Source organism: Lipotes vexillifer, unplaced genomic scaffold (genome assembly GCF_000442215.2).
Source record: "Lipotes vexillifer unplaced genomic scaffold, Lipotes_vexillifer_v1.1 scaffold259, whole genome shotgun sequence".
NCBI classification, from domain to species: domain Eukaryota; kingdom Metazoa; phylum Chordata; class Mammalia; order Artiodactyla; family Lipotidae; genus Lipotes; species Lipotes vexillifer.
Genome location: NW_006797031.1, coordinates 39,656 through 53,900, shown reverse-complemented (window position 1 = coordinate 53,900; position 14,245 = coordinate 39,656). Strand labels below are relative to the sequence as shown.

The 14,245-nt window shown below is 35.7% G+C and overlaps 1 protein-coding gene across 1 annotated transcript in view; it reads left to right on the top strand.

Annotated features, from left to right (window-relative positions):
- NBEAL1 (neurobeachin like 1) overlaps positions 1–14,245 on the top strand; it is a gene marked incomplete at its 3' end in the record, with an annotated part of 145,371 nt that overhangs the window by 92,105 nt on the left and 39,021 nt on the right. The window contains exons 26-32 of the mRNA XM_007469188.1: positions 649–737; positions 2,937–3,512; positions 3,851–4,026; positions 4,857–5,010; positions 5,324–5,452; positions 10,243–10,548; positions 10,643–10,792. Coding sequence (XP_007469250.1) covers positions 649–737; positions 2,937–3,512; positions 3,851–4,026; positions 4,857–5,010; positions 5,324–5,452; positions 10,243–10,548; positions 10,643–10,792 — 1,580 coding nt within the window. The remainder of the gene's footprint in view (positions 1–648; positions 738–2,936; positions 3,513–3,850; positions 4,027–4,856; positions 5,011–5,323; positions 5,453–10,242; positions 10,549–10,642; positions 10,793–14,245) is intronic.

The window sequence follows — 14,245 nt, the reverse complement described above, 5'->3', positions numbered from 1 at the left end:
ATATATATATATATATATATATATATATATATATATATATAATGGAATATTAGCCATAAAAAAGAAGGAAATCCTGCCATTTTCAATAAGAGCCTAGAGGGCATTCTGCTAAGTGAAACAAGTCAGGCAGAGAAGGAAAATACTCTGTGATCTCACTTACATGTGAAAAAAAAACATTGAGACAGGGTAGGTTGGTAGTTGCCAGAGTTGGGGCAGTGGGGGAAACAGGTGAAGGTACAAGGGGTACAAACTTCCAGTTATAAGTAAGTTCTGGGGATCTAAGGTAAGCGTGGTGACTATAGTTAACAATACTGTATTGTATATTTGAAAATTGCTAAGAGAACATATCTTAAGTGTCCTCACCACAAAAAGAAATATAGTAACTATGTGAGATAATGGGTGTGTTAACTAACCTTACTGTGTAATCATTTTTTAATATATACATATATCAGATCATCATGTTTTATACCTTAAACAGTGTTTTATGTCAATTATATCTTAATAAAGTTGGGGGAAAAATAAAGGGCATCTGTTGTTGACAGCAGGAAAAAAATAAAAATGAAATGATTGTCAGCCTTTATATATAACTATTACCACAGTTCTTTCTCTGGTTTTCTCTAGTATTTAACTTTTTTTTTCCCATCATAGATCCTGCTATTAATTTCAAAGATCTGTTATCTGTGGTATATATATCTCACAGAGCACGTATAAATGTCAGGGTGGTCATCTGCAGAAAGGTTAGTAAACTTTAAAGATGTACTTTAAAAATTGCAGTATTGTTGTATTGTGAAGAACTTTTAGATTGAGTATTTTTCACCAGATATAAGTTTAATATCTTTTATATGACATAGTTTTATAGTTTCCTTTTTTGAGGTGAATTAACTTTATATAATCATAAGAAATCAGCATATAAATTTGTTCTTCTTAGCCATACATGAGCTCCTGGAAATAATGCCCTTTCCAGAGTCAAAAATGTATTACCAGAGAATATTTTCTTTATTCAGAACCTTTTGTTGTGACCATTTTTAATTCAAACACCATATTTTAGAGTTTATGAATCTCTTAACCTTTGTGGAAAAGATTTTCTGTAGTTTATGAGTGTATTCCAACAATGATTTACCTTCAGTCCACTCATTTAACCTCTAAGTCGATGCATTGTTACCCCGTGCGCTTCTTCCTGATTGTATCCTTCTCTCTCCTCTACTGGCAACCACTGACCAGTCTAGTATTTAATTTGCTTCCTTGTTTTTCTTTTTAATTTTACTCCCTAATTATGTCACAGTACCTTTCCATCAGTAAATCTGGATATGTCTTTCTCTTTAACAGCTATGTAGTTTTTTATTCTATGGCTATTCTATAAAAGTATTATCTGGTTCCCAGCTGATGGACATTTAGATTGTTTCCTGTTTTACCATATTAACAAACTTCTGTTAGGAACATTTTTTTACATCTGTCTTTACCTATCCATGGTAATACATATGTAGGACATAATTCATGAAACGTAATTTTTCTGTCAAAGAGTATTCACATTTTACATTTTAATGGATTTTGCCATGTTTTCCTTGAAGCAGGTCATGTAAATGGATCCTTTTCCTTTCGGTGTGCAATTAGAAACCTCTTTCAGTACAGCCCAGTTTTTATTGATTATGTGTTTATAAAATTGCTGTAAAATAAGTCTGAAAATTTTAAAGTCATGAAATCATGAAAAATTTCTTTGCCAACCAAAGGTTAATATGTTCAACTTAGTTAATGTGTTTAAAATTGCTATTGTGCACTGCTGCAGTAAAGGTAGCTCACTGATTGATGGCATTAAGTGAGGAATGAAACGTGTCATCATGACTCACTGCGACTCACTGCTTTCTATATCAGCATCAGTGTACATAAGAACCATTAATTTTGAAGTCTGCACCAACATAACTCATTTCCTGCTAAGAAATTTGTCAGAGTTAGAAATTCTGATAAAAAAGATACTCTATAAACACTGGGAGCCAAAGTTCTTTTCATCTACTTAGAAGTTTATTGGCTTTGTGATTAAAATGTCTTAAAGATCTTAACAGCATTTCTGATAGTGTTTGAGAACTTGTTTTTATCCAAAAAATGTGAAGTCAGTTGGGATACTAGAGATCATACACATTGCCATGTAAATGTCTACTCCTTAATTTCAGTTTCTTATTCTAGCTAAATATCAGCATCCATGTCATTGGAAATAGTTTTCTGGAACTAAAGTTCAGTTTTTGTTTTGTTTGTACCATGTAGAGTTAATGGAAAAAAAATGTTTTTGCAAAAGCAGCCATTAACTTTGCCTGAGGGAAAATGAGGTGGGAAAACATTCTTGGTGTACCTAGGTTCTGTCAAAGTTTCTTATGTGTTCTAGTTTACTCCCTAACCATAGTTCCAGAACTGTGCTTGGCACATAGTGGATGTTCAGTATTTACTAAACAAATGTACTAGGCTCATGGAAAGTACTTAGTTGAGAGGATATAACTTTATTACATTCTATATATACCTTAATTCTATCTATATTTTTTTCTCCAACCAAATTAAATTAATAACATGAGTATGTTGGTATGTGGAGGATTATTTTATCTGTTTTTCCTTTTTGTGTGTGTGTGTGTGTGTGTGTGTTTTTGTTTGTTTGTTTTGTGTGTGTGTGTGTGTTTTTTGTGTTTTTTTTGTTTTTCCTTTTTTATCTTCCAGCAAATATTTGAGTACATCCCAACTCTAGATATACAATGAGTAATATGCAGATTAGTTAAAAACACAATATCTGCTGTCCACATATTTTCTAATCTTGTTAAGAATATAATTGTTTGAAAGTATATCCTTCCAAAGTTTCTTATTAAATTACTTTGTCATTAAAATAGGTGAAAAGAAACTTTTTGATGTAAAGTACTGTACACTTTTTGACGAATTTTGCATTCTTAATCTCTTCACAGATTTTACAGATTTTACAGTCCGAGCCAGATGCAGCACATCAAATATCTCAACAAGTGGGTTGGCAAGACACTTTAGTTAGACTTTTTTTAAAAGCAAATTTTGAAAATGGAAATACTCTTCATAAGCACAGTAGGGCTGTTGTAATGAAAGACAATGATAGAAATATATCAGCTGAAGATATGAAGAGGACCTCTGATGAAAAGACAGATGAGGAAAAAATCAGCTCTTTTGCCTCAGCTCATGTGTCTTCAGATCAGTGGAGTTTGGAGGATAGACACTCCCTAGACTTGAACACACCATTATTTCAAGAAGATAGCTTGATGGGAGAATTATCTTTCAAATCAGAGAATCGAGGAGAATTCTGGCATAATAACCCTTCACATCTGAGTTTAGATCTCAGTGGAATTGATTCATGTGAACTGAGTGATAGTGGAAGTCAAATGCCAGACAGCTTGCCTAGCACGCCATCCCCGATAGAGTCCACTAAGTCATTTTCTGTGCAGTCTGACAAAGAAAGCAGCATCACAAATGATGTGGGCTTTAGTGATGACTTCCCTTTACTTGAAAACCAAGAGGTAAGATTCCTTATCTGTCCAAATGTGGTTTTATTTTTTTTATGTCTGACCTCAGAAATGTGTGATTGTTAACAATTTCATGTATTATTCATGTTCCAAGTCTTATGATCTAAGGTATTAGAAGCCTAGAAGTCACCAAATTGTGAGTGTCTTGAGAGCAAAGCCAGTGTCTTATTCATCTTTACATCTCTAGGGCCTTCGTAGTAAAGTTCCAGGTTCATGCAGCCACCTTAAAAATATGTTGAATGATTATAATTCATGTACCTGATGGTTCTCATGATGTGCTTTTAACACCCCCTCCCTCTAATAATTTCATATTACTTTCTCTTTTTTTATAGAGGTGTGAGGAAGAGCTTATTCAGTTACTGACAAATATTTTGAACTGTGTAATGTGTAAGGGACTAGAAAAGTCTGATGATGATACTTGGATTGAACGGGGACAAGTGTTTTCGGCACTAACTAAACCAGGAATATCCAGTGAGCTACTTCGACCATCAGATGAAATAAAACTAATGTAAGCATTCAGTTGGTGATATGCCCTCCCCTTTTAGAGTGGGCAGGAGTCCAAAATAATGTTTGTTATTGAACCTTTATTCAGTATTCACTGGATATAGAGAGAGAGAAAAGGAGAAGCTTTGTGCTCAGCCCTTCTCCTGTCTGTTGCCATCCTAGTGGGATCTAGAGAGAAATCCAAAACTAACTCCAATGTGAGGAGATTTAATTCTTATATTAATTTGGATTCTAAGTGATTATATATTCCTTGTTTAAGTTGTTTTCTGCAGTATCTAAGCACTTGGTGCATGTGTTCTACGGTCATGTCCAAATTTGAGTGCTTCCATGCTAAAGGAAGGTAGTAGTGTTTTCATGAAAATTACTTCTCTAAAGCTTTGAGTTCCCTGCATATGATAGAACACTGTACCAACAGCACACTAGAACAGAATTACTTTTTTGTTTTTCCATAGGGCTAGACTCTCTGTAAGGCATAAGGCTTTCTTACCTAACATTTCCAATTTCAGTTTGAAAGAAACTTTTAAGTATCTCATGGAGGCTGGAATGTGAATTATTTTCATAGCTTTTTCAAGGTCAAGTCAAACAGGTAACTTTTACTTTGCCTTTTAATATTAGGTATATTAAAGATAAGTACTCCAAAGATTAAAAAGTTGCTTCATTATTACTAAATTCCATCCACAGTGCCTTATACCTGCCAGTGATACTGTATCTTTGGAGGTACATTCCTATTAATAAATAACAAGGTTTGTTGTTGCTGGGTTTTTAAATTTTTTTGGTGACCTGTTATTTTTATAAATTTAAAATGCTTTTAAGAGGACTTTGTTTTATACTTAGTTTGCTACAGAAGATGTTAGAATGGGCAGTCACAGAAAACAGAGAAGCAAAATTTAATCCAGTAACTGCTGAAAATGCTTTCCGACTCATGCTGATCATACAGGACTTTCTGCAGTCAGAGGGACTAGTTAATTCGAACATGTGGACTGAGAAGGTGCAGTAACATCTCTTTGAAATTATTTTTTTGGTAGTGAAGGACTTTATTCAAAGAAAGAAATTTTGTATCCCCTCTATTCAGAGCATTAATATTTAATCAGATGCGATAAACATGGATAAGATGTGATAGTCGCAGATGTGATAGTTACTTTTGTTAAGTTACTCTTACTAGGATAATTCTTTTGGTTTTTACCAACTGAACATTGAATTAGTTTTGAAATATTTATGATTTGTATTACTGTTGGGAAAAATCATCATCAGTAGATTTAAAAATGGAATGTTTTTATTTCTCAATTTTTCCTTTGTGTTAGCTTTTAGAGGATATGATGCTGCTCTTCAACAGTCTGTCAGTCTGGTATTCTGAAAGTCCAGAATGGGTGAAACTCTCACAGATTCAAATCCAGATGCTTCTAGGCTTCATTGGAAGGGGTAATTTGCAGGTTTGTCGATTCTTTTATGTTATTTTATATACTCACATGCAACATAGGAATTTGTGCAGTAACTGAATGGCAATTATGTTTTCAGCATTTTAATTTTTTAATTAGTTTCAAAAATATCATGATTTTAACTCTAGTTTCAATTTTGTGAGATGAGAAAGAAGCTTGAGAGGCAGCTAATCGATTCTTTTTTCCTGATGTTTATGATTCAGTATAATTTAAGGTTTCCTTTTAGAGGATTTATATATAGCTTATATTAGAGGGCATTACTCACATCATCTACATTTAGTATAGCTAGGAGCTATACAGCCTGCGTAGACTTTTATACACGTGAAGTTTAGGGCTTGCATTTTTAGGAAAATTATTTTTTAAATTGTTCCGTTAAAATCTTTTTCTGTACTTAATAATCCACTAACTCAGTTTTACATTTATCTCATTTTTCTTCATTTATTAAACACTTACTGAATACCTACCAAGTGTTAGCATTGTGCTAGGTTTCTATTATAAAGATAAATAAAAGATGGACCCACAGAATATTTATTATTTTCAAAAATTTTAAAGGTTGGGAAAGTTCCATGCAGATTTTAGTGTGTCATCTTTCTATTTACATTGGATGCTTGTGATTACCTGAGTTGGATTAATCATGACATGTATCGCATGGTTATTTATCTGGCCCTTTTTATTTTCTTTTGATAATCGTTTCTAATATAAACTTGCTATAATATTGATAAGAACATGAGGAGGTTAAAATACCATAAGGTTGCCCTATTTTAAAAAGACCATATTTTTCAACAGATAGTCTTTTCCAGTCATTAAAGAAAACATACTCATTCTGGAAAGTACACAAAAAACATAAAGAGAAAAAACAGATAAAACATCCTTCATCCCATAGCCTAAGGGAAAACAACTGTCAATATTTTAATGTTTTTTTCTCTGTATATATTTTTTCAGATGATTAAAACCATCATATATTTTGATAATTTTGTGTTCTTTTTAATTTTTCTTACAATTATATTAAACTCATTTCCCCACATTACATTTTAAAGATAGTGTTTTTTTCCCTAATCATAAAGTTAACACATCGTCATTGTAAAAAACATGGAAAAAGCAGAAAAGCTAAACAAAAAATAAACATTCTGATATGTGGATGATGAAAATATGAATTGTACAGCTTTTAAATACAGTTTGAAAATTATATGAACTAAGAACTTTAAAAAATGTTATTATATGCTTTGTCTGGTAATTCTACTCTAAAACTATATCCTGAGGTAATAATCTAAAATACCAAACAGTATTTGTACACATAGATGTTCATTGTAGTTTTCTTTTTTTCTCCATCTAGAAATAGAACAAAGGTAACTTTTTTGGCTTTTTTATTAATATGAGTCTGGTGGCTGTTAAAGCCCTTGCAGCCAGCATACCAGGTAGTTCTTTTTTTAGATATTAGAACTCTGTTTTTTTCCACTCATGATCACCCTCAGTGTTTGGTGAGATTTCCAAGGAGAAGTAAAATGTCTGTTTTAATTTGTTCATGATTAAATATCCAGTGCCTGTACCATAGTAGGACTCTATAAATACTTATTAAATAAATAAAGTGTGCAGCACCTACAGGTAAGACTGATCCTATCAACCAGTAGTTAGTGACCTATAGTATTTCTCACTAGCTACTTGTTTAATTTCACTCTCTCAGGAATAAAAGCATATTTCCCTGAGGTTGTGCATGTTAAAGGCTGGGGAAGGAACCCCTTCCCATATAGGGGTTTAAATAGAGTTGCCTGCAAAAAGAATCTGGCCAGCAAATTTGTTTTGTTTGGCTCATACATTATTGTTTAATTGACAGCATTTAAGTATTAGGAGATTTCACATAAATGCCAGGATTTCCCAGGTTGTCTTTAAAGCAGGACTAAATAAGTTGTTCATTTATTTAGATGCAGTATATGGTCACTGCATTGTCTGGGTTTCTGCTCCTTCAGTTGTCTTAGCTCCGCCAGTGATTCTCTTCACTAGCTACACATGAAATCACCTAGAGGAGCTTTTTAAAAATGCCTTTGTGGGCTTCCCTCGTGGCGCAGTGGTTGAGAGTCCGCCTGCTGATGTAGGGGACACAGGATCATGCCCCGGTCCGGGAGGATCCCATATGTGGCTGGGCCTGTGAGCCATGGCCACTGAGCCTGCGCATCTGTAGCCTGTGCTCCGCAATGGGAGAGGCCACAACAGTGAGAGGCCCGCGTACCGCAAAAAAAAAAAAAAAAAAAAAAAAAAAGTCTTTGTGTGGGGCATCACTCAGTAATTAAACAGGGGAACTAGGGCCCAGGTATTTTTTGTCATTTCTCAGGTGACCATAATGTAGTACTCTTTATAATGTGAGGGCAGGGCTATCATATCTATGTGGGGGCAGGGGGTTGTGTGTGTGTATCCAAATTTAAGTCAGTGGTAAGTAAATCATTGTACTCACTGAAAGTGTCTTTATAATTTTAAGTAAACATATAAACTTATAGTTATTTAATACTGTGATACTAACTTAAAAGCAAAGCACTGAATATCCAACCTTTCATGTGAATAGTATTTTTAAAAACATATAGCAAAAAAGCCCAGAATATTAACATTGGTATTTCCTGGATAATGAGATTTTATGACCTTTTGTCTCACATTTGTTGGCCTCTATTGGGTATAAGCTGCTTTAGTCAGATTCAAAGACTAAAGTAAAGGGATTTTGGGAAAACCTGAGAAGGGTAGAGAAGCTTCACTAGTAGAGGCTTAAGTTAAAAGTAGAAAAGTTAAAGTTTTGAGCCATCTTAGAGGTTGTTTCCTCCAATGCTGTTTGCTTCTTTAAGTCTTGCATGGAAAGACTGCCTGAGATCCCTTATTGTTGCCTTGGACTGCAAAGACATGTGCATACAGCTCAGATCAGCTTTTGGTACACATATATTCTTTTTTTTTTTTTTAACATCTTTTTTGGAGTATAATTGCTTTACAGTGGTGTGTTAGCTTATGCTGTATAACAAAGTGAATCAGCTATACATATACATATATCCCCATATCTCCTCCCTCTTTGCGTCTCCCTCCCACCCTCCCTATCCCACCCCTCTAGGTGGTCACAAAGCACCGAGCTGATCTCCCTGTGCTCTGCGGCTGCTTCCTACTAGCTATCTATTTTACATTTAGTAGTGTATATAAGTGCATGCCACTCTCTCATTTCGTCCCAGCTTACCCTTCCTCCTCCCCTTGTCCTCAAGTACATTCTCTACGTTTGCATCTTTATTCCTGTCCTGCCCCTAGGTTCTTCATAACCATTTTTTTTTTTAGATTCTGTATATAGGCACATATATATTCTTGAAGTGATGTCAGTTTTTAATACTTCCCTTCTTTCCCTTGCTTTTCTTTATTTTGAAAGTAATATGATCCAAAATTGGGTTATAGGGTTAAGGGAGAAGGAGACACTTTATATCATTTGTCCTGTTTCGGTTTTAAGACTTCCATCTTTCTCTAGTCTAGATGAAAGGAGGCCCCTTCGTGACCAATTTACCTTTCTAGGATGGAGTTTAAGGCCAGAGCTTAAGAGTAATATACCATATTCCTTTGCCTCGGTTTGTGACCTAGATATGTATTTTCCTTGGGAACTTTACTCAGTTGCCTGTTCACTGTCCTTTATCTATAAGAATGCTTTTGATTCCAAATAACAGAAATATCAATGCAAGCTGACTTAGTTAAGAAGATTCATATAGTTGAAAATTCCATAGCTAAGATGAGTTTAAGGCATGATTCAGTCAAGGCTCTAGTTCCATTTGTTTGCTGTTCTCACAGCATTGCTCTCCATCATGTCAGCTTGTCTTAAGCTGGCTGCCCTTATTGTCACAAAATCACTGCCAGCAGCAATTAAGGCTACATGCTTCCTTGTTCATAACCAGAGAAAGAGAGTGCTTCTTCCTAGAGTCATTGTTGGTAGACAGTTCTTCATGGATCTCTTGTGAATACAGACACTGGATGCCTTTGTGATGAACTGTCTTTTTGAGGACGCATGTATAGAGAACAGCTTGGGAAGATAGAGATGGTGTCTCCCTCCAGAGCAAAAGCAGGTTTGTTTACTGTCCAGTATAATAAAGATAATGTCTCCTTCCAAGGCAACGTTCAGGTACACTTACTACCCAATTTAAAAGACTTGTGTTCACTTTGCTTGGGGTTCCTCTCCTATAATGCAACCACTGGGTGTGCAGGCATCATCTAGTTCTGTTCATTTCTCACCATGGAATTACATTTTGGGGAACAGGGCAAGTGCTGATATTCTGGCTATTGCTAATGCTGTAGATCTTGGTCTGTGATCCAGGAGTCTCATTCTTCTGCCAGCATCTGTGAAACAATGGTAGGCTAACTTGTCAACTTGGAGATGAGGTATTGATAAAATCCAAGCCCTTTCACAGTTCTTTACAGTTATTGTATAAAAGTTGTGTCTTTGCATGATAAAGCTATCCCTGAATGAATCCATGTGACAAAGACAGTGACATGAGTTGACTGAAAGATGAGTTACCTGAACCAGTCACTGTGGCAAGGGGTTGGATATTCTGTTTGGTTTATATCTTTTAGAACTACAGATGGAATCATCCCCAAATTCCTGCAAACTCTCTGAAGGAGTAGAGTGGATGTTGGGATGATTAATTATCAACCTCTTAACTTTTCTGTATATTCCAAATTAAACATGGGTTACTTTTATAATTTATTTTAAAAAGCAACTTCAAGAGGAGCCAAAGAACTTTGTTATCACTAAATATCTGCTTTATTTTACTGTTTTACTCCAGGTTTGTGCAGTGGCATCAGCTAAGCTAAACACCCTTCTTCAGACCAAGGTGATTGAAAATCAGGATGAAGCATGTTACATATTAGGGAAGCTGGAACATGTTCTAAGTCAATCAATCAAGGAACAGACTGAAATATACTCATTTCTGATTCCGCTTGTCCGTACCCTGGTTTCCAAAATTTATGAGCTTCTCTTCATGAACTTGCATCTGCCTTCTTTACCTTTTACCAATGGAAGCTCTTCATTTTTCGAAGATTTTCAAGAATATTGCAGTTCAAAGGAATGGCAAGTTTACATTGAAAAATATGTAAGTTTCATCTTTCTCGAGTGGGGTTTTTCTACTAAATTATCATTTTTATGGAAGCATGCATTAAATTTTGCGTATGTATATTTTTTATAAGATTGTACCTTATATGAAGCAGTATGAAACCCATGCATTTTATGATGGTCATGAGAGCATGGCACTTTATTGGAAGGATTGTTATGAAGCCTTAATGGTGAATATGCATAAACGAGACCGGGAAGGGGGAGAGAGCAAGCTCAAGTTTCAGGTAAAAATTATTAAATGTTTTTAATACCAGTTTTTTATGTTGATTTCAAGCATTTAATGTTCAAATGAGAGTAATAACAAGACTGAACTTTGAAAATGAACAATATTTTATGTTTTTAATTTTATTTATTTTTACTTTTAACATCTTTATTAGAGTATAATTGCTTTACAATGGTGTGTTAGTTTCTGCTTTATAACAAAGTGAATCAGTTATACATATACATATGTCCCCATATCTCTTCCCTCTTGCATCTCCCTCCCTCCAACCTTCCCCATCCCACCCCTCTAGGTGGTCACAAAGCACCAAGCTGATCTCCCTGTGCTATGTGGCTGCTTCCCACTAGCTAGCTATTTTATGTTTGGCAGTGTATATATGTCCATGCCACTCTCTCACTTTGTCCCAGCTTACCCTTCCCCCTCCCCGTATCCTCAAGTCCATTCTCTAGTAGGTCTGCATCTTTATTCCATCTTGTCCCTAGGTTCTTCTGACCATTTTCTTTTCTTTTTTTTTTTCAGATTCCATATATATGTGTTAGCATATGGTATTTCTTTTTCTCTTTCTGACTTACTTCACTCTGTATGACAGTCTCTAGGTCCACTCACCTCTCTACAGATAACTCAGTTTCGTTCCTTTTTATGGCTGAGTAACATTCCATGGTATATATGTACCATATTCCATTGTATATATGTACCACATCTTCTTTATCCATTCATCTGTTGATGGACACTTAGGTTGCTTCCAAGACATGGCTATTGTAAATAGAGCTGCAATGAACATTGTGGTACATGACTTTTTTTCAGTTATGGTTTTCTCAGGGTATATGCCCAGTAGTGGGATTAGACTCTAGGTCCATCCACCTTACGACAAATAACTCAATTTCGTTTATATTTATGGCTGAGTAATAATCCATTGTATATATGTGCCACATCTTCTTTATCCATTCATCTGTTGATGGACACTTAGGTTGCTTCCATGTCCTGGCTATTATTGTAAATAGAGCTGCAATGAACATTTTGGTACATACTCTTTTTGAATTATGGTTTTCTCAGGGCATATGCCTAGTAGTGGGATTGCTGGGTCCTATGGTAGTTCTATTTGTATCTTCCCGGACCAGGGCACGAACCCATGTCCCCTACATCGGCAGGCGGACTCTCAACCACTGCACCACCAGAGAAGCCCAGTAGTTCTATTTTTAGTTTTTTAAGGAGTAGTTTTTTAAGGAACCTGCATACTGTTCTCCATAATGGCTGTATCAATTTACATTCCCACCAATGGTGCAAGAGTGTTCCCTTTTCTACACATCCTCTCCAGCATTTATTGTTTCTAGATTTTTTGATGATGGCCATTCTGACTGGTGTGAGATGATACCTCATTGTAGTTTTGATTTGCATTTCTCTAATGATTAATGATGTTGAGCATTCTTTCATGTGTTTGTTGACAATCTGTATATCTTCTTTGGAGAAACATCTATTTAGGTCTTCTGCCCATTTTTGGATTGGGTTGTTTGCTTTTTTGTTATTGAGCTGCATGAGCTGCTTGTAAATTTTGGTGATGAATCCTTTGTCAGTTGCTTAATTTGCAAATATTTTCTCCCATTCTGAGTGTTGTCTTTTGTCTTGTTTATGGTTTCCTTTGCTGTGCAAAAACTTTTAAGTTTCATTAGGTCCCATTTGTTTATTTTTGTTTTTATTTCCATTTCTCTAGGAGGTGCGTCAAAAAGGATCTTGCTGTGATTTATGTCATGGAGTGTTCTGTCTATGTTTTCCTCTAAGAGTTTGATGGTGTCTGGCCTTACGTTTAGGTCTTGAATCCATTTTGAGTTTATTTTTGTGTATGGTGTTACGGAGTGCTCTAATTTCATTCTTTTACATGTAGCTGTCCAGGTTTCCCAGGACCACTTATTGAAGAAGCTATCTTTTCTCCACTGTATATTCTTGTCTCCTTTATCAAATATAAGGTGACCATATGTGCGTGGGTTTATTTCTAGGCTTTCTATCCTGTTCCATTGATGTATATTTCTGTTTTTGTGCCAGTACCATACTGTCTTGATTACTGTAGCTTTGTAGTATAGTCTGAAGTCAGGAACCCTGATTCCTCCAGCTCTATTTTTCTTTCTCAAGATTGCTTTGGCTATTTGGGGTCTTTTGTGTTTCCATACAAACTGTGAAATTTTCTGTTCTAGTTCTGTGAAAAATGCCAATGGTAGTTTGATAGGGATTGCATTGAATCTGTAGATTACTTTGGGTCGTAGAGTCATTTTCACAATGTTGATTCTTCAATCCAGGAATATGGTATATCTCTCCATCTATTTGTATCATCTTTAATTTCTTTCATCAGTGTCTTATAATTTTCTGCATACAGGTCTTTTGTCTCCTTAGGTAGGTGTGTTCCTAGATATTTTATTCTTTTCGTTGCAGTGGTAAATGGGAGTGTTCTCTTAATTTCACATTCAGATTTTTCATCATTAGTGTATAGGAGTGCAAGAGATTTCTGTGCATTAATTTTGTATCCTGCTACTTTGCCAAATTCATTGATTAGCTCTAGTAGTTTTCTGGTAGCATCTTTAGGATTCTCTATGTATAGTATCATGTCATCTGCAAACAGTGACAGCTTTACTTCTTCTTTTCCGATTTGGATTCCTTTTATTTCCTTTTCTTCTATGATTGCTGTGGCTAAAACTTCCAAAACTATGTTGAATAATAGTGGTGAGAGTGGGCAACCTTGTCTTGTTCCTGATCTTAGTGGAAATGGTTTCAGGTTTTCACCATTGAGGATGATGTTGGCTGTGGGTTTCTCATATATGGGCTTTATTATGTTGAGGAAAGTTCCCTCTATGCCTACTTTCTGGAGGGTTTTTATCATAAATGGGTGTTGAATTTTGTCAAAAGCTTTCTCTGCATCTGTTGAGATGATCATAAGATTTTTCTCCTTCAGTTTGTTAATATGGTGTATCACATTGATTGATTTGCATATATTGAAGAATCCTTGCATTCCTGGGAATAAACCCCTCTTGATCATAATGTATGAGCCTTTTAATGTGCTGTTGGATTCTGTTTGCTAGTACTTTGTTGAGGATTTTTGCATCTATGTTCATCAGTGATATTGGCCTGTAATTTTCTTTTTTTGTGACATCCTTGTCTGGTTTTGGTATCAGAGTGATGTTGGCCTCGTAGAATGAGTTTGGGAGTGTTCCTCCCTCTGATTTTTTTCTTTTTTTTTTGCAGTATGCATGCCGCTCACTGTTGTGGCCTCTGCCATTGCGGAGCACGGGCTCTGGATGCACAGGCTCAGCGGCCATGGCTCACGGGCCTAGCTGCTCCTCAGCATGTGGGATCTTCCCAGACCGGGGCACTAACCCGTGTCCCCTGCATTGGCAGGAGGACTCTCAACCACTACGGCACCAGTGAAGCCCCCTCTGCTATGTTTTGGACGAGTCTGAGAAGGATAGGTGTT